Below are 24,975 nucleotides of genomic sequence, written 5' to 3'. Positions count from 1 at the left end.
TCGCTTAACCAGTGTTGCCTCCTGCTAAAAATATAGCACACCATCATCATTTAAAGTTTTATGTCTTGAATGTATAGAATGTGGACCAAAGCTGGCTTCTCAAGTGTTTGGTGTGACAGGCGTGTGTTTCGGGGTTTGATTGGGTATGACGTTGCTCACACATGGCCTTCTTCTGCAGGCTGGTGGATGACAGGTGTGTGGTTCAGCCCGCAGCAGGAGACCTGGCCTGCCCTCCCAAGAAGTTCCGAGGTACGTCAGCCCGAGCCACGACCTCAAAGTGCAAAACCACAACACCTGCTTACTGAAGTGCTTTGATATTTCCATGAAGTCTGGTCGCATGTATTATGCTGATGTGCAAATGTCACACTGGACTTGTTTTAAGAGCACACAGATTCCTACTTGGGGATCACAGCACTGGTATCACATGGCGTTACAGTGTCATGTCTGGGTGCTGCTCGTCTAGTGCATGGATGTAGTTGTTTGATGTATTTATGCTGCTGCTTTGAACCCTTCAGATTGCCTGTTCAAGGTGTGTCCCATGAACCGCTACTCTGCACAAAAGCAGTTCTGGAAATCCAAACAAGGAAAGCAAGGATCCAACACAGATGATGACCTTTTTAAGAAACTACAGGTATTTATGAAGTGCACCCCAGTGAAGGAGTTAGAGTTTGAGGGGGGGAGGTTGATGCTATGTGGAACAAGTATTACTGTAGCACTGTATACTGTATACTGTAACACTGTATACTGTAACACTGTATACTTCTATTTAATGGCTTGTTTGCCTCTCCAACATTTTCTAGCATGCAGCAGAGCTGGAACAGAAACAGAATGAGACGGAGAACAAGAAGCTGCTTGGTACAGTGGTCAAATACAGCCAGGTCATACAGGTGAAGTGGTCAAATACAGCCAGGTCATACAGGTGAAGTGGTCAAATACAGCCAGGTCATACAGGTGACTCGGTCAAACACATCCAGGTCACACAGGTGACTCGGTCAAACACATCCAGGTCACACAGGTGACTCGGTCAAACACATCCAGGTCACACAGGTGACTCGGTCAAACACATCCAGGTCACACAGGTGACTCGGTCAAACACATCCAGGTCACACAGGTGACTCGGTCAAACACATCCAGGTCACACAGGTGAAGTGGTCAAACACATCCAGGTCACACAGGTGAAGTGGTCAAACACATCCAGGTCACACAGGTGTAGTGGTCAAACACATCCAGGTCATAAAGGTGTGTCCTGCCTCCCTCCTTATCAGCTGGATTAGTGGTTCCTCTGACCGTGCTAGAACATTTTGTTTGTTTGAACTCTGTAGCCAAGAGGGGGTGTGTGTGTGTGTGTGTGTGTGTGTGTGTGTGTGTGTGTGTGTGTGTGTGTGTGTGTGTGTGTGTGTGTGTGTGTGTGTGTGTGTGTGTGTGTGTGTGTGTGTGTGTGTGTGTGTGAGGAGAAAAACGTGGTCACACCTCTCTTGGACAGTGTGACTGGTTTGTGATGGAGAGAGTAGTCTCTGGACTTGGAGGTGTATGATTCTTCTTTCTTTTACACAGATAAGCACACCACAACATGTCACACTTCACGATGGTGTAGTTATGCCACCAGGACCTGTTGGGTCATTTGGGAAGTGTTGTGTGCAGGACCCGCTCTGCTGGCACTACCTGTGGTTTGCTGATGTGTCTTTTGCGATGTGTGATGGTTACAGCTGCTGCACATCAAGAGTAATAAGTACCTGACGGTGAACAAGCGTCTGCCTGCCCTGCTGGAGAAGAACGCCATGCGTGTGTCTCTGGACCCGGCGGGCAACGAGGGCTCCTGGTTCTACATCCACCCCTTCTGGAAGCTGCGCAGTGAGGGAGACAACGTAAGGAGCACAGCACTCACCTCCCAGCTGCCTGCACTATGTTGCTACCTCACAGCTTATGCCCCACTGCACCCACTGTCAAACTCACTGCACTCTTTCTAACATTCAGTACACTCTCTCTGTGATGCACTGCACACTCTCTCTGTGATGCACTGCACACTCTCTCTGTGATGCACTGCACACTCTCTCTGTGATGCACTGCACACTCTCTCTGTGATGCACTGCACACTCTCTCTGTGATGCACTGCACACTCTCTCTGTGATGCACTGCACACTCTCTCTGTGATGCACTGCACACTCTCTCTGTGATGCACTGCACACTCTCTCTGTGATGCACTGCACACTCTCTCTGTGATGCACTGCACACTCTCTCTGTGATGCACTGCACACTCTCTGTGATGCACTGCACACTCTCTGTGACGCACTGCACACTCTCTTTGACTCACTGCACACTCTCTCTGTGACACTGCACACTCTCTCTGTGACTCACTGCACACTCTCTCTGTGACTCACTGCACACACTCTCTGTGACGCACTGCACACTCTGTGACGCACTGCACACTCTCTATGTGACGCACTGCACACTCTCTCTGTGACGCACTGCACACTCTCTCTGTGACGCACTGCACACTCTCTCTGTGACGCACTGCACAACTCTCTCTGTGACGCACTGCACACTCTCTCTGTGACGCACTGCACACACTCTCTGTGACGCACTGCACACACTCTCTGTGACGCACTGCACAACTCTCTCTGTGACGCACTGCACACTCTCTCTGTGACTCACTGCACACTCTCTCTGTGACGCACTGCACACTCTCTCTGTGACTCACTGCACACACTCTCTGTGACGCACTGCACACTCTCTCTGTGGCTGCTATACCTGCTTCTGTATAAGTTTAACTGTAAAAGTTGACGTATTTATGGAACCGCAGAACCAGTGTGTGAATTCCACCTGTGCAGTAACATCCTGACTAAGCCCTGTTGTTTTGCTTTCTCCTCTTCTCAGCAACCATAAAACTGAAGGTACATTAACTGATCATAGCGCATGGTGTGTGTGTGTGTGTGAAGTTCACCTGTGTAGTCAACCACAGAGCAAGTCAAGTGATCCATGTTTCTCTGCATGTGACTTAACACCACATCACCCTTCCAGTGCTAGGCCACGCCTCTCTCTGTCCATCCAGTGCTAGGCCACGCCTCTCTCTGTCCATCCAGTGCTAGGCCACGCCTCTCTCTGTCCATCCAGTGCTAGGCCACGCCTCTCAGAGCATTCATACAGAGTGTGGCACCCCTGCTTAACGGTCGATAGGCAGAGATGGGCTGTGATTTCAGGGTTGTCATGGTTGTATTCTCAACTGTGGAGCAGTTTTGTTGATCTAATCAGCAGTTTGTGTGTGCTGAGACGAGCAGGCAGAGCCTTAGGTCAACATAGCCGTGTGTGTGCACGCTCACGCTCCGTGACCGCCCTCTTCCTCTGGGAACTGTCACCTGCGTTGTCACCTACCGTGAGCGTCGGCGCCTTCCGTATACAGCACACAGAGGAGCCTGTAGCGCCGCCCTTCAGGTCTTCAGGAGAGTGCACTCGCAGGCACATTCAGCAGAGCCAAGCGGGCAGATCCCTGCAGACATCACCAAACCCTGATGGTGTAGGTTGAACTGAGTGGATCTCCCAGCGCTCTGGTTTCCTGCTGTAGGACGGCTGTTTCCTGATCTGTGTGTGTCTTTTGTCCACGCCTTGGTACTTCTTTAAGAGGTTGCTACCGTTCCCTGTCATAAATGTTCTCGTGGTCATGGCCCTGTCAGGAGCACGCTGATGCGTTAGCGAGGTTGTGAGTGCATGCGCACACCCCCCCTCCCCCCACGTGTCCTGCCCGCCATGCCTGAATGACTTGTTGTGTGACTTCGTAAGGAGACTTAATGACGGGACGGACTGATCGTTGTCAGTGATTCAGCCAAGCGAGCCTGGAGCTGACTAACAGCATTCCAGTGTGGCTTCATTCCAGTGTGGCTTCATTCCAGTGTGGCTTCATTCCAGTGTGGCTTCTGTTTCACTGTGTTCATGTGCACTGGAGCGTTTCTCAGCCACTAAAAAGTGGGCTCTCTGTAACGCAGGAGCCAGTGTCTCTCTGTAACGGAGGAGCAAGTGTCTCTCTGTAATGCGGGAGCCAGTGTCTACATGACACCAATTCTCTTCCTTGCCATTTCTCTTAATTTAGAATTGATAAGTGTGTGTGTGTGTGTGTGTGTGTGTGTGTGTGTGTGTGTGTGTGTGTGTTTAGGTGGTTGTAGGGGACAAAGTGGTCCTGATGCCTTTGAATGCAGGGCAACCTCTTCATGCAAGCAACATAGAACTGCAGGACAACCCAGGCTGCAACGAGGTCTCTCACACACTTACACACAGACATGCCCTCACACACATCGTCTCTCATACACACACACACAAACACACACAGGGAAATGCTGCTCATTCACATGGATTTTTGTCAAGAACCCATCATTTATTGTTGGGAACTTGTTAAAAGGATGAAAAGACAGAACAGTGTTGTTCTGAACACTGTGTGTGTGTGTGTGTGTGTGTGTGTGTGTGTGTGTGTGTGTGTGTGTGTGTGTGTGTTCCAGGTGAATGCCGTGAACTGTAACACCAGCTGGAAGGTCACTCTCTTCATGAAGTTCAGTGATTACAGAGATGATGTTTTAAAAGGGGTGAGACCTCACACCTCTTCCAACCCCCAATGTCATTTTCTGGGTGTCAAGTCTGGGAATTGCAGGGAATCGCAACAGATGAAGAGATAAATCTATTATCCCGTCTCTCTTTCTCTCAGGGTGACGTGGTGAGGTTGTTCCATGCTGAGCAGGAGAAGTTTCTGACCTCTGATGATTACAAGAGGCAGCAGCACGTTTTCCTGAGGACCACCCTGCGCCAGTCTGCCACATCGGCCACCAGCTCCAAGGCACTCTGGGAAGTGGAGGTGAGAACAGAGCTGTGCATTCCTCCTCCACTGAACACCTCATGCATGGTTTCCATGACTCAGCACTGACCATCTGATGGTCTTCCTGGTCTGCGTTAGGTGGTGCATCACGACCCCTGCAGGGGCGGGGCTGGACAGTGGAGCAGTATTTTCCGCTTTAAACACCTCGCCACGGGGAGATACCTGGCTGCAGAGGTACGGGACACACACTCTCACTCTCACTCCTGATATTTATCTCTTATCTGTATACACCAGGGCTCCAGACTACGACTAAAATGGTAACAATCGCGACCATAATTTACCATTAATTTGCGAGTAATATATTTATTTCACTTGCCAGTGACGACAGGTGATACAACAGCATTTTTTTAATGGGTGAGGATTTTTTGTAATTGGAAAAAATATACACCGTTTTCTTTTGAGTTTGTATTTTAAAAGTTAAAAGATAGCTCCCATTCACATGGATGTCTCTGCCTGTCAACAAATGCCAGCGGGAATCCGATCACTCGCAAAGCAATGAAGCCACTCAAACGTTAGCACTAAGCATTAGCTTGTTGAAAATGGCAAAGCAAAAAATATCGGATTTTTTCACACAATCTACATCTCTGTTGCACCCTAAGAGGACACACTTCTTAATAACTGTACATAGTTTTAAGTTCATTTTAATGGGATCAGAAGTCACTCGTATGCATACAAGGAAACTTCGGTAAAGTTGGTTTCACGTTCTCATATTCGGAATTCTTTCTTCTGATAATACTGTCTTAAAATTATTGAAGCAACCAGAAATAACACCTACAACTTTGTTTACGTCAGTAATAGACATATTTTAAATTGTGGAAAACATGTTATTTTATCTGTATACACACACACACACACACACAATCTTTATCTGTCTCCATCTCTTTCTGTCTCTCATTTATGCTCTCTCTGTCTCTATAATGATCTCTCTCCCTCTCTCTCTCCTTCTCTCTATCTCCATCCCTTCTTCACAGTTCAGCTTAAGGTATTTTATTGGCCTGTGATGGCATTGGGGTTGACAGCTTGGGTCACAGAAAGTACTGATGAATAATACAATCTAATCTGGAGTAATAATATCAGAAATTGAATAATAACCACAAACTGGTTTTGTGAAAACTAACATTATTAAAATGAAACTCCTGAAGCCTGTACAGATCACCTCTTAGTGATAGTAATTGTACAGTGTAAGCATGTGCTGGCATGTGCTGGGCTGTAGATGGCAGTCTTTCCAGCATTATTGTCACTGCACTGGGCACTTGCATGAAGTGACCTTCTGTTTGTTGACCGTGAACAGACTTTTGGTAACTGAGTATGTATTGTGTTTTGATAAAGGTGCATGTGTTTGTTTTGCAGACGAATCCTGATTACCGTGACAACGCAGATTCCAAAGCTGAGGTAGGTCAAGGGTAGAGGTCGGGGTAGAGGTCAAGGGTAGCAGCCTGCCTGGTGCGAGCAAATTGCCTTCTTTAAACTTTCCTCATTTGTCTGATGTCATAGAAACCCAGATGTTACATTTTACTGTTTGAGAGTCCTGCAGTATGTAGCTGGATAGAATGGCACCGGGGAATATGTGCATTTATAGCATCTATTTGACAAGAGTACAAAAGCTTTAGAGATGTTTATTTAGTGTGTGTGTGTGTGTGTGTGTGTGTGTGTGTGTGTGTGTGTGTGTGTGTGTGTGTGTGTGTGTGTGTGTGTGTGTGTGTGTGTGTGTGTGTGTGTGTGTGTGTGTGTGTGTGTGGACTGCAGAGGTAGGAACTGATTGGCACTGTTTCACAGCCCTGAGTCTCTTATCACAGCACGTCCTCAGCCCACTCCCACACCACACCATTATATAATCTCTCTATCTCTCTCTCTATCTGTCTATCTCCCTTTCCCACTCTGTCTGTCTGTCTGTCTCCCTCTTCTTCTCTCCCTCCCTCCCTCCCTCCCTCCTCCCCCCCTCTCTCTCTCCCTCCTGCTCATCCACAGACAGCCATGCTCAGTGTCATGTCTGCTCTCTGGGGATGTGGGGATCTGCGTTCTTCCCTCTGCTCCGTTGCGCTTTGTCGGTTATTCTGAGGCAGCAGTTGTAGATGCACGCCCACTTATGGCTGGCTCGACACCCACTCACGTGGAGGGGGCGTCTTACGTAAGGTCTGAGTCTAGGGCCTCCTGTGGGGGCTCGGCAGACAGCCCGTCTGCCTCTTGCAAGTGTGAGTTACATGAGGAAGAGAGAAAAAGGAGAGACAGGAGTGTCGAGCTAGAGAGAGAGAGAGAGAGAGAGAGAGAGAGAGAGAGAGAGAGAGAGAGAGAGAGAGAGAAGAGGGGGGGGGGGGACCCAGAGGAGCAAAACAGTTGTGTGTTTGGAGCTTGTGGGTTAATAACATGTCTAGACTACAATGATTGGCTCAAAACCCTCATCCATACAAATTCTGATATGAAATCTCTAGCAGAGGTGAGTTCTGCTCCTCAGTCATGTGCTGAATGCACTTCTCCATATCTGAAGAAAGCGTCTCCTGTTCCCCGGTGAGATGTGTGGTGGCTCTGGCTAGAACAGGTAGCTGATATACCTCACCCTGGCCGTTATATAAGGTCTGCTTTTACCACCTGGGATTCTGGACAGCTTCCAGTCCGACTTTGTTATAGAGCCGTGTGAAGCTACTGAGCACCTTCAGAAGCTGTGTGTGTGTGTGTGTGTGTGTGTGTGTGTGTGTGTGTGTGTGTGTGGGTGTGGGTGTGGGTGTGGGTGTGTGTCCTCATTCAGTGTAAGGATGGCACATATGTTGCACATGACATGTAGAATCGAACATTAGTAACACGTGCTGATAGTGAAACGTCACTTGCTCATTGTGCACAATGAATGTAAACATGAGGGCGTGGGTCTGATCTGCCTCCACCAGGCGCGATCTCCACCCACATCTGTGCCCTCGTCCCAGGTGGAGGCAGACTCCAGCTCAGAGAAGACGCATGCGGAGAAGATTACCTACATCCTGGTGGCTGTTCCTCATGGCAACGACATCGCCTCCCTTTTTGAGCTGGATGCCACAACCCTGCAGAGGTCGGACTGTCTTGTACCCAGGTACACACACACACACACACACACACACACACACACACACATTGGGCCATTCCTGTCAATGCCTTTACAGTCCACGTTCACCATGTAGTTCTTGCTGCCCCAGTTCTGAATGCGTTAAAGACATCGTGTGTCCCAGTCTGGTCTCTCTAATGCATCAGTAGTGTGCGGTTAGTTCATATGGAAATGGACTTGTGCGTTTCCGTGGTTTCAGCCAAACGTACGCCCTTGAGCCGCTTGGGCCGGAGTGCCGGCTGCAGTGGCCTTGTGACTTCCTCTTGTACTTCCTCAATAAGTGTGACAAAACTATATATTCAAATGAGCACAACTGCACACTGCCACTTTGGTAGATTGGAGGTTAAAACCTCTGGAGTATCGCTTTAATGTTTCTGAGATGCTTCACCAGTTCTGTGTTTCCAGGAACTCGTATGTCCGGCTGAGAAACCTGTGCACCAACACCTGGGTGACGAGCACCAGCATTGCTATCGACGTTGGGGAGGACCGTCCTGTGATGCTGAAGGTAGGTGAAGATCACAGACAGCAGCCCCTAGCAAAGGGCAGGCCTGAGGACCAGCCCAGAACATAGCCCCGCCCACTCCAGTGTAGCCCCGCCCGCTCCAGTGTAGACATACCCACACTTGCTAAGAGTGCCTGTGTGTGCTGGAGGTGTGAACTGTTCCCTGGCCTTGCAGATTGGTACATGCCCCATCAAGGAGGACAAGGAAGCCTTCGCCATAGTTTCAGTGCCCCTCTCTGAGGTCAGAGACCTGGACTTTGCTAATGATGCCAATAAAGTACTGGAGTCCTGTGTAAAGCAACTGGAGTCAAACATTTTCTCTCCCAACGACCGCAGGTATGCTGCATGCCCACACTAAGAGGGCTTTTATTTTGAAACGTCCAAGAAGTTGCATATTGCTTCTTGTGGTTTGTAGAGAGTGTCTTGAGTGGTTGGATGTGGTGGTTGTGGTGTGCATATTACATGAAGTTAACTGCTGTTAGTGTGGTGTGGTGTCAGATTTCACGTGTGTGTGTGTGTGTGTGTGTGTGTGTGTGTGTGTGTGTGTGTGTGTGTGTGTGTGTGTGTGTGTGACACAGGTTTGTGATCAAGCTGCTGGAAGATTTGATCTTCTTTGTGTGTGATGTGACCAATAATGGGCAGAATGTGCTGTCTGTAGTCATCTCCAACCCCAACAGAGAGAGACAGAAACTGATGAGAGAGCAGAACATTCTCGCTCAGGTATACACACACACACACACACACACGCTTTTGCAAGCCTTTGAGGATGTTGCACAAGCACACACACATTTAAATGATTAATTTGGAAAACATAGAAGATGACACTCATACTCCACATGTCCAGAGTGCAGCTGAGAACTTCCACCCTCATAAATCACACCACAGGGACATAAATAACGGCATGTTCTCCAGACATGCCAGACCCTTGGATGATCAGATCCTGAACAACACTGTAGTAGACCATATTGAACTCTAGTAGGCACGTGTGTGTGCGCACACGCGCGTGTGTGTATGTTTGCGCACGTATTTATTTTGCCTGTGTGTGTGTTGTATCAGATCTTTGGCATTCTGAAGGCTCCACTGGGTGGTGGTGTGGACCATCCCCTGGTGCACCTGGAGGAACTGGGTGAACAGTGCAACGCCCACTTCAAATACATGCTGCAGTTGTGTTACAGGGTGCTGCGCCATTCACAGCAAGACTACCGCAAGAACCAGGCAGGAATCCTCACACACACACACACACACACACACACACACATCCTTACATACACTCACCCAATTACAATGCTCTCAGTTTAATGAGTATTGCCATGAGTGTGATTGGGAGTGTGCCTGTGGGTTAATTATCCTCTTTCTTGCAGGAATACATAGCCAAGAAGTTCTCCATCATGCAGTCTCAGATTGGTTATGAGATCCTGGCAGAAGACACCATCACCGCTCTGCTGCACAACAACCGTAAACTCCTGGAGAAGCACATCACGGCGCGTGAAATAGAGACCTTCGTCAAGCTGCTGCGCAAGACACGTGAGCCACGGTAAATCACCGCCACTCCAGACACGCTCGCAAAACACCTCACCGCCAAACGCAACACACGCCACACCTTTGGAAAGCACCAAACCCAGGCACACTGCAACTCCAAGCACTCGCAAAACGCCACACCACCCTAGACCACCCTAGAAACCCAGACTACCATGTTCACTGCAGATGACGAGTATTCTCACTCGAGCCCAGCCGTGTTCCTTGTGCTGGAAGAAGTCGTTCAGGTGTAGAATGGATGTGGATGTATCAATGCTTTTCAGTGCAACTAATGACTCCATTTTGGACCCTAGGACAAATGAACGAGTTAATGAAGTGTGTTGGGAAATAAAGATGGATGTCTCCTTTCAGGTTTCTGGATTACCTCTCAGACCTGTGCGTCTCCAACAAAACAGCCATCCCTGTCACACAGGAGCTGATCTGCAAATTCATGCTGAACCCCATCAATACAGACATCCTCATACAAACCAAGTAAGACCGGGTTAATGTGCAGAATACACAGAGAAGGAGCAGAGTCTTCTCTACCCTGCCCTAACGACCCTGTGTGTGTGTGTGTGTGTGTGTGTGTGTGTGTGTGTGTGTGTCCCTCCCTAGGCTGATCCCAAATGAGGTGTGTCAGGATATTGTCTTGACGCAGGACTATGTTGAGGAGGATGAGGTGTGGCTCTACTGGATCGGTGACAACATGGAACGCTGCGGCAAGTCCATCCGCCACATGGCCCAGGACGCCAAGGGCAGCAACACGAAGGAACTCGATAACCTCACCTACTACAGGTGTGTCCTCCTCATTGACCACCTGTTATAGTGACAGCTGATTGCTATCTAGGGTCGAAGGTGACCATCAACCATGATGGTTATTATTCCTCTTTTAAGATGTATTTACCGGTCTTCATATCGGCTTTATTCATATAGCTCTTTACGTTTTGGGTCAGAAATCTTAAAGTTCTTTCCCTGCCCCAGATGCCAGCTGAACCTTTTTGCGAAGATGTGTCTGGACCGCCAGTACCTGGCCATCAATCAGATCTCCACCCACATGCCGGTGGAGCTAATCCTGCGCTGCATGTGTGACGAGTATCTGCCCTTCAACATCCGCGCCTCCTTCTGCCGCCTCATGCTACACATGCACGTGGACCGCGACCCCCAGGAGGCCGTGGTGCCCGTCCGCTTCGCCCGCCTCTGGAACGAGATTCCCTCCAGGGTCACCGTAAAGGAGTGAGTGCCCGGGGCTGGGGGGTGTCCTGCAGGGGGCGCTGGGGAGGCACAGGTCGAGACTATGCATGGGTTAGCGAGCTCGAGATTGAGGAGACTTTGACAACAGGCTCGGTTCTGAATACAGCACTGTTTCTCTGTTTGTAGTAGAAGGCAGAAGAGCTTCTCCTTCTTGGTCTCGAACATGTGGTGCGTTTGGCAGGTACGAATATGAGTTCAGAGACCTGTCCAGAGAGGAGATGAAGAGGAAGTTTACTAACACCATGGAGTTTGTAGACGATTACCTGAAAGAGGTTGTGAACCAGCACTCGCCCTTCGGAGACGAGGAGAAGAACGAGCTCACTCTAGAGGTCAGCCACACTGATCTGACCTCTGATTTACTAACACCCCCCCCCCCCCCCCCCACACACACACACACCTCTCCGCCACTGCTGTTTATCTTATTGTCTCTGTGTCTTCCCCTTCCCCCTCTCTCAGGTGATTAACCTGGCGCGGAATCTGGTCTACTTCGGTTTCTACAGCTTTCACGAGCTGCTGGGTCTTACACGAACACTACTGGCCATCTTGGACATGGTGAAACGCCCTGCACTCTTTAGCAAGATGATCAAGCAGCACTCTGATGCAGGTCAGACCAGCTGCCCTGCAGTACGCTGCCTTTCTGCTGTGTGCAGAAAGTTACTGTCATTTACAAGGGCGTCTGCCTTTTATAGAGTAATATGGGGCAAATTGCTGCTGTAATACTGGCACTGAAGTTTTGGTCTTCTCGTTGTGCGTGCAGGTAATAACGTGCTACGCACTATTCATGATGTGGGTGAGATGATGACTCAGATGGTTCTAAGCAGAGGAACCATGCTCCCCAACACCCTTCCTGAGGGTGAGCTAATGAGTCATGGAAGCCCACAAAGTCTTGAAGACCAGGATGTGATCGTGATGGACACAAAGTTGAGGATCATTGAGATTCTGCAGGTGATTGGCTTTGTTTCGCTGCAGAGCACTGAATAAACACAGCCAGCGGGAGCACTGCACATCACTGGGGCACAGAAATCTGAGACGTGCACTTGTGTAGCTCATGAAAGGAAGCTTCAAGATCTCACGACGTCAGTCCGTGCAGTAGTGCATGCTCTTCCCCTCCTCACATGTGGAGTCTGATGTACATTTGTTATCGTGGATGGTCCTGTAGCCTGTTGTGATTTGCTGCGTTTTGACCCCAGAACTGCTGGTGAATTGTACAAACACAACAGTCCTAACCACATCACCACCCTGGTGACACTGTGTTCACTCCAGACGTTTTTAATCTCTAGTCCATGTGAGGAAGGTCTTTCTCAGTCCATCACAAGTCTGTTTGCATTAAAAACAAGTGTTCAGCATTTAGAGATGTTTGACTTACAGACACCACAAAATGTACTCTATGCCCTGTGGAAGACAGTAGTCTTATAGTCTTATAGAGTTCTGGTGTCCCTATAACCAAGTGTATGACCCAACCACCCTCAGACCTTTTTAAATGGTTCCTGTTCTTCTCCTGGGCATGTGCTGCTCCACCATAGTTCATTCTGAGTGTACGCCTCGACTACCGGATCACCTACCTCCTGTCCGTCTACAAAAAGGAGTTCGGAGACCAGAGCTTAACGGACAGCACGTCCTCACCGCTGGACTTTCCACAGACGCCGTGTGGTGAGGGGAGACTCCATGTTTTCCACTGGGTGTTGAGTCAAATACACAGACTGCTGACTGTACAGCCTGCTTCACTGTATTACGGTGTAATGAAGTTGTGTGTGTCTGTGTGTATGTGTAGAGCCAAATGTGGAGGAGATTGCTGAAATGGCGGAGAACATGTTTTCTGGATGGTGAGTTTATAGGCCATTTAATCAGGTCCTCTGTGAGCTCCTGAGGGAGCAGTAGGGAAGGAGCTGTGGAGTGTTTACCGCCCCCTGCTGGATATTTTTGTTTATATCGGCAAGTAACATTGTGTTCCCATGTTAGTGATTGAGCTTTTAACTAAACCTGTACTAGTTGTTTCTATTTCAAAGTATTATAATTGTGCAGTTTTGTCTCATCTTTTTGTAAGAGAAATTTATTGGAGCTGAAATGCCGTGTGTGTGTGTGTGTGTGTGTGTGTGTGTGTGTGTGTGTGTGTGTGTGTGTGTGTGTGTGTGTGTGTGTGTGTGTGTGTGTGTGTGTGTGGTTCAGTAAGGATAGTGATTTAGTAGATCTGGATGACGATGGAAACAAAACGTTTCTGCGAGTCCTGATCCACCTCATCATGCAGGACTATCCTCCTCTGGTCTCTGGATCTCTGCAGCTCATCTTCAAACACTTCAGCCAGAGAGCTGAGGTCCTCCAGGCCTTCAAACAGGTCTCTGTCCCCCTCACACACCACCAGGACTCTCCTCGTGGCTCTCATGGCTCTCACTTCAAACACAAGAACATGAGAGATGCACCTCTCTACTTTACCATCATGTTGTTTTCTCTCTTGCACTTCATGCTGTGTGTGTGTGTGTGTGTGTGTGTGTGTGTGTGTGTGCGCACATATGCATACAGGTTCAGCTGCTGGTGTCTGAATCTGATGTGGAGAGCTACAAACAGATAAAGGCAGACCTGGACCTTCTCCGGCTGACGGTGGAGAAGTCTGAGCTGTGGGTGGAGAAGAGCGGGGGCTATGGCAGCGAAGATCTCTCTGAGAGCCAAAACAAGGAGCACATGGAGGTATGCCCTCTAGTGGTAGACACGGCACCCTTCCTAACTTGGTAACTCGTTTATAAAAACCTGTGATACACGTCTTACAAAATGACTGAGTGGTGTTGTGTGAGTGTCCCGCCATTGGAGATGAGAGTTTAAATCCTGCCACGATTGCAGCCCTCTGATTGGCTGGGCTGTCAGGAGAGCATGCCTGTCCCTGCTTTTTGCATTGGCGAGATGGCACGACTTCCTTTCCCGCATGTGCTTGGCCAGTTACGGTGTGTGTGTGTGTGTGTGTGTGTGTGTGTGTGTGTGTGTGTGTCTGACAGGACATGGGCATGCTCAGTCCCATCCAGGACGGAACCACTAATCCACAGATAGACAGCAACAAGGCCAACAACTACAAAATAGTCAAAGAGGTGGGCATAGCTGTCATGGCTACTCAACACATGGCGCATCCCTGTCCCCTGAGAGAGACATCGCCATCTTCCGTGTCGAGGCTGATCCTCTTGGTGGAGCAGGCGTAGGTGCTTGGTCCTGTCGTGCTAACGTTCTGGTGCTGGTCCGTAGATTCTGCAGCGGCTCAGCCGGCTCTGCGTTGCCGTTAAGAAGGTGCGCGTGCAGCAGCAGAGGCTGATGAAGAACATGGGAGCCCACACGGTGGTCCTGGACCTGCTCCAGATCCCTTTCGACAAGGTGAGTGCACCTGGCGTGTGGCGTGCAGGTACATTCTTGAAAGTGTAGCAGAATTATTCAGCTGGGGCGTTAACTCGCTCTCTTCTTGTTTCTCCGGTTTCAGCTTGACGGGAAGATGCAGGAGATCATGGGCCTGGCCCACACGTTCCTGCAGAACTTCTGCCTTGATAACCCTCAGAATCAGATCCTGCTCCATAAACATCTCAACCTCTTCTTGACCCCTGGGGTAGGTTCCAGCAGCTGCCGAGTCCCCAGTCTGAGGAGAAGGTTTCCAGTGTTTCAAGAGACACGTTCTGACAGGTTGAGACTAGTGAGATCTGTATTGCGGTGCTGTACCGTAATGGACTTCCTGACCGGGTTTTGAGTAGACTGCGATATGTGCAGAATTCAGCTGCAAGGGTTTTAATGCACACTGAACACTGGGAGCATATTGAACTGATTCTTAAACACCTTCCCTGGCTCTCATTGTACTACTGTATTCAATATAATCTGCATGCGTTGATTTTTTAATCTTTGCATGGCTTTGGCCTTCTTACAGCTCTGATAGAAACATTCTCTCCACCTCTCTCTCTCTCTCTCTCTCGGCTCCTCTGATTTGCTCTTGCTGAGAGTTCCCTCTATGCTGGGTACTGATTGGTGGAAGATAATTTAGTGTTGCTGGCCCTAAGCTGTGGAATAGTCTCCCTCTTCATCTACGTGCTCGTTGGTCTGTGTCTTGAGTTAAAGTCCATTAAAAAATCTCCCTCTTCCTGCTTACTTATGTGTGAGATAGAATGTTGTTTGTATGTACATGTGACTTTTGACTCTGTTAAAGTTTCGAATAGATTTTTTACGAGCTCCTCTTTGTGCTCTTGAGCAGCCCCTGGAGGCCAAGACCATGCGCTACATATTCCAGAACAACTTCCACCTGTGCAGTGAGATCAGTGACCGCGTGATTCACCACATCGTCCAGTGCATCGCCATGCAGGAGCAGTCTGTGGCTTACCTGCGCTTCCTGCAGACAATCGTGAAGGCCGATGGCAAGTATGTGAAGAAGTGTCAGGACAAGGTGATGACTGAGGTAAGGCACCTGGGCCAGACCACTGTGGTGGGGGGGAGGGGGTGAATCTTGGATGGGCTTAGCAGACCAGACCACTGCAGGGGGGAGGTGGCCATTTTTGTTTCAGTTTGAGCAAATTTCATCAGTTTTTAGCGATGTCCTTCATAAAACAAAACAAATGCTTGTGTACATGGTCTTGTAACAGTCATTGGATTGTAACTGTAATTGTTGGTTTATGAACTGGAAGCTGACGTGTTTGTCGTGGGCCATCTCTGCCTGTGGATCTAGCTGGCTAACGCAAGTGAGGATGTTCTCGTATTCTACAACGAACGCAACTCGTTCCATAAGCTCCTGGAACTCATGAAGTCAAATGATCAGAAATCCGAGAACAGCAAATTGGCCTACCACATCAACCTGGTGGAGTTGCTGGCATCCTGCACAGAGGGCAAAAACGTCTACACCGAGATCAAGTGCAACTCCTTGCTCCCTCTCGATGACATCGTGAAGGTGGTCGTCCATGAGGACTGCTTAACGGAGGTCAGTGGGCTTCATTGCGCAGCCATCGCTCTGTGATCATCCAGCCCGATTCCTCACCACAAACATGCGAACTGTAATTCTCACGGTTACACAGGACTATAGCCCTGCCCACTAAGACCTCATGGTCTTGGCAAATATAATCTCACATTTGGTTATAAGGTTATAATCATTTTTTGTCGGTTAAAAGAAAAGAAAAAATAATAGATTTAATAATCCTCTCAAGAGAGGAAGTGCATGCTGATTGGGTGTGATGCAGAAGCCAGTAGAGCAGTGCTGGTTTATTGGGCCACAGGGCGGAGGACAACAGACTTTGATGCTGCACGTTTCTGTTTGTTGGGTGGTTTTCCGTGCAGGTGAAGATTGCCTATGTGAATTTCGTGAACCACTGCTACGTCGACACTGAGGTGGAAATGAAGGAGATATACACTAGCCATCACATCTGGAATCTGTTTGACAACTTCGTGGGCGACATGGCACGGGTAAAGACGTTCATCTAAAATGCTCTAAAAGATCCCTTTATGGTAGATCTCATCGTCAGGATGTTTGCGTGTGTGGGGTTATGTGCAGTGATGTCAGTACCGCGTTACTTAGTAACTCGTTACTCTAATCTTACCACTTTTTTTCAGTAACGAGTAATATAACGCGTTACTATTTCCAGTCCAGTAATCAGATTAGTTACTTATCCAAGTAACTGTGCGTTACTATTTTTATTTTCCTTAGTAAAAATATATATTTTTGCTTTCTTCTTGGCTCAGTTATACTTTTGCGTCTGACCGTAGTGCTCGACTTCGCATGCTGAATGCAAACCTGTGAGAACGCGAGCGCGTTCACGTCATTCTGTGCAGTGTACTCCGTAACGATATGTGGTAGTGTAAAGAAATACCCCTCAAAAACAGGGAAGGAACATTTACCTGACCAATTTTAATGTTGCTTTGTGTTCCAGGTTTGTAAAGTGCTGGAATTTTGACTAACGTAGCCTACTTAAAATGCTTGAAATTGTAATGGTATTTTGTTTCACAACAAATAGCTGTCTGACTGAATAGTTCGCTTATATTACGTTTACAAATATATTTACAAATAATTCCGCGCAGCAACACAAACGTAATGTCAGGAAATACATTATTTAAATGTCAGGAGATACATTGTTACTGTTATGCACTTCCAATAAAGTGAGTATTGGAAAAACTCATTTTGCTGCTGAATGTAACTACTAAAGTAACTTCTAATCTAACGTAGTTACTTTTAAAATGAAGTAATATGTAACGTAACTAAGTTAATTTTAAAAAGAGTAATCAGTAATCGGATTACTTTTTCAAGGTAACTAAGCCATCACTGGTTATGAGAGTATGTGTGTGTGTCTGTCTGTGCACTCGTTTTTTTCAGGTATGGAGCGCAACAGACAAAAAGCATATAGACCCCGTGCTGGAGAGGTATGTCACGGAGACCATCATGGCCATCATCAAGGGTTTCTTCAGCTCCCAATTCTCCGTCAACACTGTAACCCTGAAGGTAGAGTGTGTGCTGGTGTAGAGTCACTTTGGCTAAGTGTGGATCAGGTTTGCTCATTTGTGCATCTGTTACCATCCATGTCTTTGCTATCATGTTCTTTACCATATAACGTCCCGCCCAACATCTCATCAATTCAACTCCAACATCTCAACTTCGTTAAACACCGTTATCGTATTTATTCATTCTCCCCTCTCTCTTTTCTTTCTTTGTGGTTTGCCAGACGCATCAAGATCTCTTCGTCAAACTGATGGACTCTGCATTGAGGCTTTGCAACTGTCTGTTGCTGACCCCCTCACAGAAGACCAGCGCAGAGTCTTGTCTTAAGACCCTCGCTGACGTAGGTGAGAGCCTCATTTTTTAACTGATGGTTCATACTACCCCACAACCGCTAGTTTTCTGCGCAGTTTCTTTGCAGAAAACATTGCAATAAATGATGACGTAGATGATGGAATGGATGTCTGAGAAATATATTACACTTCTCAACTGACTGTCAATTTGGCCTCGCAGAACTGCTTAAGAAATACAATTCTGCTGGAAAAACTGCTGAAATGCCAAAAGTCGTGGCGCTAACCTCCCCGAGCAGTAAAAATACACAGATATTTTTGCGTCTGATATTTATTTAGCTACATCAACCCATACCACCATTTCCCACTCACGGTGAATATAGGACAACATAAGCCAGGTAAATTAAATTGTCCACCATCGACATGGCAGATGTTGAGGGTTCTACGTCACATTTTGTTACTGACATTAATGTTACTCCTGTTACTGACATTGTTAATGTTACTCCCTTTGCATTTACATTTAAGGGCTTTTAGCAGACACTCTTATCCAGAGTGACACTAGAGATCACTAGGGGACTGTGGTACCCTATCCCAGTGCCAGGGGTGCAGTTGGGGTTAAGTGCCTTGCTCAAGGGCATTTTAGGCCTGCAGCCTGAGAATTGAACCAACAACCCTCCGGCCACAAGACCAGTTCCCACACCACCAAACCATGACTGCCCATTACCAACATTATAACAGTTACTGTTGTTCTCTTACTGACATTACTGTTACTGATGGAATGAATTCCTTCTATTGTTCACTACTGTTACTCCTGTTACTGACATTATTGCTGTTACTGATGGAATGAATTCCTTCTATTGTTCACTACTGTTACTCCTGTTACTGACATTATTACTGTTACTGATGGAATGAATTCCTTCTATTGTTCACTACTGTTACTCCTGTTACTGACATTATTGCTGTTACTCCTGTTAGTGACATTATTACTGTTACTGTGACGTTCTGAATCTCCAGCAATGCACGCACTGCAGAACAATTCAAATATATGAAACTCGAACATAATTTTTGTTGAAAATGCGTTGATCTGTCTGTAATATGTGTAGGTATGTTGAGCTGAACCAGTCCACATCTTGGATTCAGCGCTAAGCTCCAGATTTCTCATTTCCCCTCAGCTAAAAGCCGCAGTGTCCCCATCCCGGTGGACCTGGACAGTCACGTGAACGCTCTGTCTCTGAAGACACACACCACCATGGTGCAGCGGGCAGCCAAGGACTGGCGACTCTCTGCCCGCTCACGTCCCCGCAAGGACCCCCTGGGGGCCCCTGACTACAAGAACATCATCGAGAAACTGCAGGTACAGTGGCCACCAGTGCTGGCCCTGCTTGATGGGTGTTAGAGCTCCCGCTGCAGGCCTCCCAGGTCATGGCTGCTTTGTGGCACGTGCATGTTCCGTTTCTTTGAACTTCCTGAAAGAGATACCTGATGAATACTGAGGTTTAGCAGTCTGAGAATGCACTGATGACAGACGCCCAGAATACCTGTGATGATGATTGAAATAAGTTGCTGTTGTTGTTAAAGCACCTTCATCACACTGCATGTTTGCGCGTGTGTGTGTGTGTGTGTGTGTGCGTGTGCGTGTGCGCGCAGAGTGTGGTGGCGTATCTGAATGAGCAGTTCAGTCCGTTTGTGGAGGCTGAATTCTCTGTGCTGGTGGATGTGCTGTACAACCCAGAGATGCTGTTTCCTGAAACGGGGACTTCATGCACTGAATCTGGAGCTTTCATGACAAAGTGAGACACACACACACACACACACAAACCAACACATACCTGCACACACAAATGCAAATGTATGCTCAAGCAAACCCAGCCCAAGATATTAGTTATTGAAATAAAAGTGAAGTGTCTTCTTGTGTGATGCAATAATGACACCAAAAGTGTTAAACGAGGCATCGGCTAAAGTGCCCAGGTTCTGGGTGTATATATTTTAATACATTTAATATTTTGCCAGATTATCGGAAGTATTTTCATTCATCTTACCCAGCAAAAGTTGTTTCAGCAGCTGTAGCAGTCGGGCCTAGTCGGGTCGGGTCGAGCGAGGGCGGCAGAGTTCAGGTCCTGAGGACGTGCCAATCTGTCTCCAAGTCTGAGAGCAGAACGGCGTATGACTACCTGATCTGCTTGTGCTGTTGCATAACCACTCGAGCCTGCATGATTCACCCTGAAAGCCACAGCACGAAGCCCACCTGCTGCAGCTCTCGGTTACTTCTCTTATGTAATGTCAGGTAGAGGTGGGCGATATAGCAGAAAGGTTCAATCGCGATACTACAAAGCATTTATATCGCAATATGCATGATATTTAAGGTGGTGCTAAGAAGGAACAGATTCTCTGTCAGTTGAACAGTTATGCTTTCCTTGTAGAACCATAAGAACAATTTTATTTAAATTTTGAATTAACAAAGAATCTGTTTATTAAGTAGCAGGAGAGAAAAAATAAATAATTTATAAAGAAAGGAAATGATGGCGTTGGAGGCTAGTTTTAGTCCCCCTGTTGCCACGCAGGTTGGCCTGTTATCACGTGTTTTTTCTTTGATGGTGTGACATCACTAGTTTTTGGTTGCAGGCTTCTGTGGCCTATATCGAAACTTTGACCAAAGCAGACCTGGCAGGTGATTCACTGCTAGCGATACTCACACTCTAGGCCATTTCTGGCCTAACTCTAAAATAAAGTATTTGCATTTCGAAAATTTGAGAATAAGGTTTTATACATGGAGAATCCCTCCTTCCCCAAAAGGAGCATGAGTAAGGAGGTGTGGATGAGTTCTCCTTACCACACGCTTCATCTACTTCCAGACTGATCAAACACACCAAGAAGCTAATGGAGAAGGAGGAGAAACTTTGTATCAAGATCCTGCAGACACTCCAAGACATGCTGGACCAGAGGGAGATCTCAGATGAGCGGGTCAGTACCAGATACCTGAACCTCAATTCTGAACCTCACTTCCTGTTAAATTTGTGCTTCATGCAGTCAAGCTTAGCTGAATTTAAAACTGGTGAATTGTGAAACACGGGTTAAAGCAGTTATAAAGCAGTTATGTATCGGAGTATGAAGCTGAGCTATACACATGCATCAGTTATAAGTACATAAGTGCATATGTAGCAGAGTTGTAAGCAGTTATAAAATGGAATACCGCAGCATAAAGACTTTTAATGATTAAAAGACCCGTTTATGAAATACAGTGAAGTGGTCTGAGGTTTTGTTACCCTGTATATCACTACCCATGGTCCCTACAAGCTACTGTCTTGTGTCTAGCTGATGCGGTGTGTGCTAGATGGTGCATCTCATTACAGTCTGTGACAAACTTTATTATGGTGGGCGAGTGGTGAAGGCCGTCTCTGGTGAGTCAGACCTGCGTGGCTCTGTAGGCTGACTTGAGAAGGACGCTGCAGAAATCTGCAGGAGGTCTGTGCTGGCAGTCACCAGGAGGGGGTGCTAGAGAGGCCTGAATGACACTTAAACCTGTTGACCCCACATCTTTGCAGGCTGAGGGAGAGGAAAGTGTGTGTGTGTGTGTGTGTGTGTGTGTGTGTGTGTGTGTGTGTGTGTGTGTGTGTGTGTGTGTGTGTGTGTGTGTGTGTGTGTGTGTGTGTGTGTGTGTGTGTGTGTGTGTGTGTGTGTGTGTGTGTGTGTGTGTGTGTGTGTGTGTGTGTGTGTGTGTGTGTGTGTGTGTGACGAATGACCTAAGCTCTCTCCACAGCCTTCTGGTACTGTTGGCTGCGTGCTGAGAGCCAGACAGCTGATCAGTATTCAGTGGACAGAGCAGAGAGCCTTGTTACATAAGGCAAAGGCACGTGAGGATGCACTCTGCATACCATGCTGAGAGAGACAGACAGATGGAGAGAGAGAGAGAAAAGGGGGTGGTACAGCAGCCAAAACATCCAGCATAACAAATCAATACTGCAGAGAGCTGACTGCAGAGAGAGACAGGGATACAGAGAGAGAGAGAGAGAGGTGTTGGGGGAACCAAGAAATGGAGAGAGAGGGAGAGAGCAAACGATAGAGGGAGAGAGAGGGATAGAGGGAGCGATAGCCAGACAGTGTCAGAGATGGGAGCTTACTGAAGCTTTGACACAGCAGAAATGGGGGTCCAGCCCAACCTCGTCTCCTGCAGGGAATCTCACAGCCTCTCACCTCTGAGAAGAGTGGTGTCATTAGAGCTGCTTTCTGCCTGCCCGCTCTGCCACGAGGTGTGTGTGTGTGTGTGTGTGTGTGTGTGTGGGCGCGGGTGCGCACGTTCTTTAGGTGCGGTGTTTGCTGTGTCCTTGTTGTCCTGTGTGTGGTGCTGCAGCCACACACAGTCCCAAGTGCAGTTCAACACTGTGGAGCATGTGAGTGGGAGGGGCAGGGGGAGGGGCAGGGGGAGGGGGAAGCATGTGAGGAGCCATTTGAGGGCGGGGACAGGCAGCCAAGGGGAGGGTCTGGTGGTGTGCTGAGCCTGCTCAGTCCGTGAGGAGACAGAGCAGGGGGTGTGGTTACGTAACCAGGCCGCAGTGCCTGAACTAGCCTCACGCGGCTCATCACGTTCTCTCTGTCTCCCCCTCTACTCCCCCTCTCTCTCCCTCTCTCCCCCCTCTTTTCTTTAGCTCTCGTGACTCAGTTGCTAAGCAGCAGGTCATGACTCATGAGTATGTATAATTGGTCTGAAGGGCTCTGTGCTTTCTAGAGGTTATGCATGTGGCTAAAAGGGTGTGTGTGTGTGTGTGTGTGTGACTGTCTGACTGTGTACAAGTGTTTATGCATTTCTCCATGTAGCTACAATAGAGGATTCCCAACTCTCAGGTTTCTGTTCCTTTAACATGCTAATTGAATGTAAATAAGTGAAGTTTTGCCAATGACTCAGGGAAGCCCATCCTCCAGGATGCCAGCAGCAGTGTGTGGGGCAGCCCCACAGCCCAGCAGCCCCACAGCCCAGCAGTCGTACAGCCCTACAGCCCCACAGCCCCGCAGTCGTACAGCCCCACAGCCGTACAGCCCCACAGCCCTACAGCCCCACAGCCCTACAGCCCCACAGCCCAGCAGTCGTACAGCCCCACAGCCGTACAGCCCCACAGCCCTACAGCCCCACAGCCCTACAGCCCCACAGCCCAGCAGTCGTACAGCCCCACAGTCGTACAGCCCCACAGTCGTACAGCCCCACAGCCCCACAGTCCCACAGCCCCACAGCCCCACAGTCCCACAGCCCCACAGTCCCACAGTCGTACAGCCCCACAGCCCCACAGTCGTACAGCCCCACAGCCCCACAGTCCCACAGCCCCACAGTCCTCCCACAGTCCCACAGCCCCACAGTCCCACAGCCCCACAGTCCTACAGCCCCACAGTCGTACAGCCCTACAGCCCCACAGCTCCACACCGTCTGCACATACTGGGCTGGTCTAGCCCCCCCCTGCTTTGGAGCCGTCACCTGCCACAAATCAGCCATTGTCTCTCCTCTCCACTGTCTTGTTCTCACTGTGTTTGTTTAGGTTATCGTGTCTGTGTGTGTGTGTGTGTGTGTGTGTGTTTAGGTTATCGTATGTGTGTGTGAGCATTTTGGGTTTATCTGAGTAAAGGTGAGCTAAGGTGACAGGGTGCACACGGATCGGTCAGAACTCTTCAGTGCTGCATTTGTAATCCAGGAAAGATGTAGATTGATGTGTTCGTTTTGTTATTTTGCAGAATTAAAATGTCAGTCATTCCTATTCTTAGTGTGTGCGTGTACCTGTGAAACATCCAGGGTTATGCTGCCAGTTTCTGAATCTCACAAGTCAGAAAGCTGTTGGACTACCCTTCCTTTTTCAGCTAAATATGCTACATAAGCCCCAACCTTAATATCTGTGTGTGTGTGTGTGTGTGTGTGTGTGTGTGTGTGTGTGTGTGTGTGTGTGTGTGTGTGGCCAGCACATCATTCAGGTCTCTGTAGCTAGTCATGCCCCAAGAGTGAACTGTCTCGCATTACTATGTGGTTGGTGTGTCGCTGTCGTGTGTGTGAATAAACAGACTTCTCCTGTTTGTTGACACAAGAAAGAAAAGCCTTGTTATGTAACTCTCTCTCTTTCTTCCTGTCCCTCTCTCTCTCCTCCCTCTTTCTTCCTCTCTCCTCCCTCTTTCTTCCCCTCTCTCTCTGTCTGCCTCTCTCTGCCAAGTTTCACACCACTGCCCTTAGGCAAAGCAGCTTTACAGATTACCAACCTCCCACTTATAAATCTCTCAAGCACACATATGCGCACACACACACACACACACACATGCATGCGTGCTCAGGGCTGCTGCTCTTTCTGATAACCACCTTGGATAATCACTATCCCAGCACAACACGCATGTAAGCAGACCACACTCTTCACAGCTCTCAGATAATCGGCACACGCTCACATTGGTGCAGACGAACACCCACGTGGCTCAGAGTTTTCACACTGTTGAGAGGAACTGTCCTGTCCGGGGATCCATGCCTTTGTACGCGTTGTGTAATCATCGCAATATAAAAGTAACAGGCTGTGCTTAGATAGGACTTTTATAAACAAATCATTTTTGTCTCGTAGCGGTCACGTACAGCCATGTACATGTGCACCTGGGGAGATGCTTCATGTGTTGGCAGCTTATGGTGAAATCCATCAGAAACAAGGCCACGCCCACAGACCATTCCCTCTCTAAACCCCGCCCCAAATTCTCACCAGTCCGTGCACTTTTAATATCATGTATACCGAAAACCAGCCTCTTGCTAGTTGGCTGGCTTGTACAGGAGATGTGTTTGATGGGCCAGTCAAATGCACTTAAGTGGTTTTGCTTTAATTTTCTACTGCTTAAGTGGCTTGTCTTATGTTAAGCTTTACTTTCATGAGGTGTAAAAATGTTTTATAAAGTTTGGTTTATAAATTGTAACCATGGCTTGTTTCCATCCTAATATGTCTATACTTACACCCACAAAGAAGACAGACTCGTGTAACCCATTGTGTATTCCTGCAACTCTGGGTGTGATCACATCTAGGTGCCCGTCTGCTAAATACACGTATGCTAAAAACACTGCTT

The 24,975-nt window shown here is 48.1% G+C and overlaps 1 protein-coding gene across 4 annotated transcripts in view; it reads left to right on the top strand.

The window, feature by feature from the left end:
- Window positions 1-24,975, top strand: part of itpr2 (inositol 1,4,5-trisphosphate receptor, type 2) — a 59,387-nt gene that overhangs the window by 7,659 nt on the left and 26,753 nt on the right. For 2 of the 4 annotated variants that reach the window (XM_076984765.1, XM_076984748.1), the window contains exons 2-37: window positions 179-249; window positions 516-631; window positions 801-887; window positions 1,707-1,865; window positions 4,145-4,243; window positions 4,485-4,568; window positions 4,688-4,834; window positions 4,934-5,029; window positions 6,206-6,247; window positions 7,735-7,913; window positions 8,331-8,430; window positions 8,603-8,763; window positions 9,006-9,147; window positions 9,484-9,642; window positions 9,789-9,961; window positions 10,315-10,434; window positions 10,558-10,737; window positions 10,924-11,175; window positions 11,375-11,522; window positions 11,650-11,797; window positions 11,951-12,138; window positions 12,717-12,843; window positions 12,965-13,016; window positions 13,360-13,525; window positions 13,711-13,875; window positions 14,178-14,267; window positions 14,419-14,544; window positions 14,648-14,770; window positions 15,404-15,604; window positions 15,872-16,120; window positions 16,474-16,599; window positions 17,504-17,629; window positions 17,850-17,970; window positions 19,086-19,267; window positions 19,561-19,703; window positions 20,766-20,874. In XM_076984765.1, the coding sequence (XP_076840880.1) occupies window positions 179-249; window positions 516-631; window positions 801-887; window positions 1,707-1,865; window positions 4,145-4,243; window positions 4,485-4,568; window positions 4,688-4,834; window positions 4,934-5,029; window positions 6,206-6,247; window positions 7,735-7,913; window positions 8,331-8,430; window positions 8,603-8,763; window positions 9,006-9,147; window positions 9,484-9,642; window positions 9,789-9,961; window positions 10,315-10,434; window positions 10,558-10,737; window positions 10,924-11,175; window positions 11,375-11,522; window positions 11,650-11,797; window positions 11,951-12,138; window positions 12,717-12,843; window positions 12,965-13,016; window positions 13,360-13,525; window positions 13,711-13,875; window positions 14,178-14,267; window positions 14,419-14,544; window positions 14,648-14,770; window positions 15,404-15,604; window positions 15,872-16,120; window positions 16,474-16,599; window positions 17,504-17,629; window positions 17,850-17,970; window positions 19,086-19,267; window positions 19,561-19,703; window positions 20,766-20,874 (4,957 nt within the window). The remainder of the gene's footprint in view (window positions 1-178; window positions 250-515; window positions 632-800; window positions 888-1,706; window positions 1,866-4,144; window positions 4,244-4,484; window positions 4,569-4,687; window positions 4,835-4,933; window positions 5,030-6,205; window positions 6,248-7,734; window positions 7,914-8,330; window positions 8,431-8,602; window positions 8,764-9,005; window positions 9,148-9,483; window positions 9,643-9,788; window positions 9,962-10,314; window positions 10,435-10,557; window positions 10,738-10,923; window positions 11,176-11,374; window positions 11,523-11,649; window positions 11,798-11,950; window positions 12,139-12,716; window positions 12,844-12,964; window positions 13,017-13,359; window positions 13,526-13,710; window positions 13,876-14,177; window positions 14,268-14,418; window positions 14,545-14,647; window positions 14,771-15,403; window positions 15,605-15,871; window positions 16,121-16,473; window positions 16,600-17,503; window positions 17,630-17,849; window positions 17,971-19,085; window positions 19,268-19,560; window positions 19,704-20,765; window positions 20,875-24,975) is intronic. The other 2 variants (XM_076984761.1, XM_076984754.1) reach the window with 1 other exon arrangement.

Source organism: Brachyhypopomus gauderio, chromosome 2 (assembly GCF_052324685.1).
Source record: "Brachyhypopomus gauderio isolate BG-103 chromosome 2, BGAUD_0.2, whole genome shotgun sequence".
Lineage (NCBI taxonomy): Eukaryota > Metazoa > Chordata > Actinopteri > Gymnotiformes > Hypopomidae > Brachyhypopomus > Brachyhypopomus gauderio.
The sequence above is the reverse complement of the archived record's forward strand: the minus strand, read 5'-3'. Positions and strand labels throughout refer to the sequence as shown.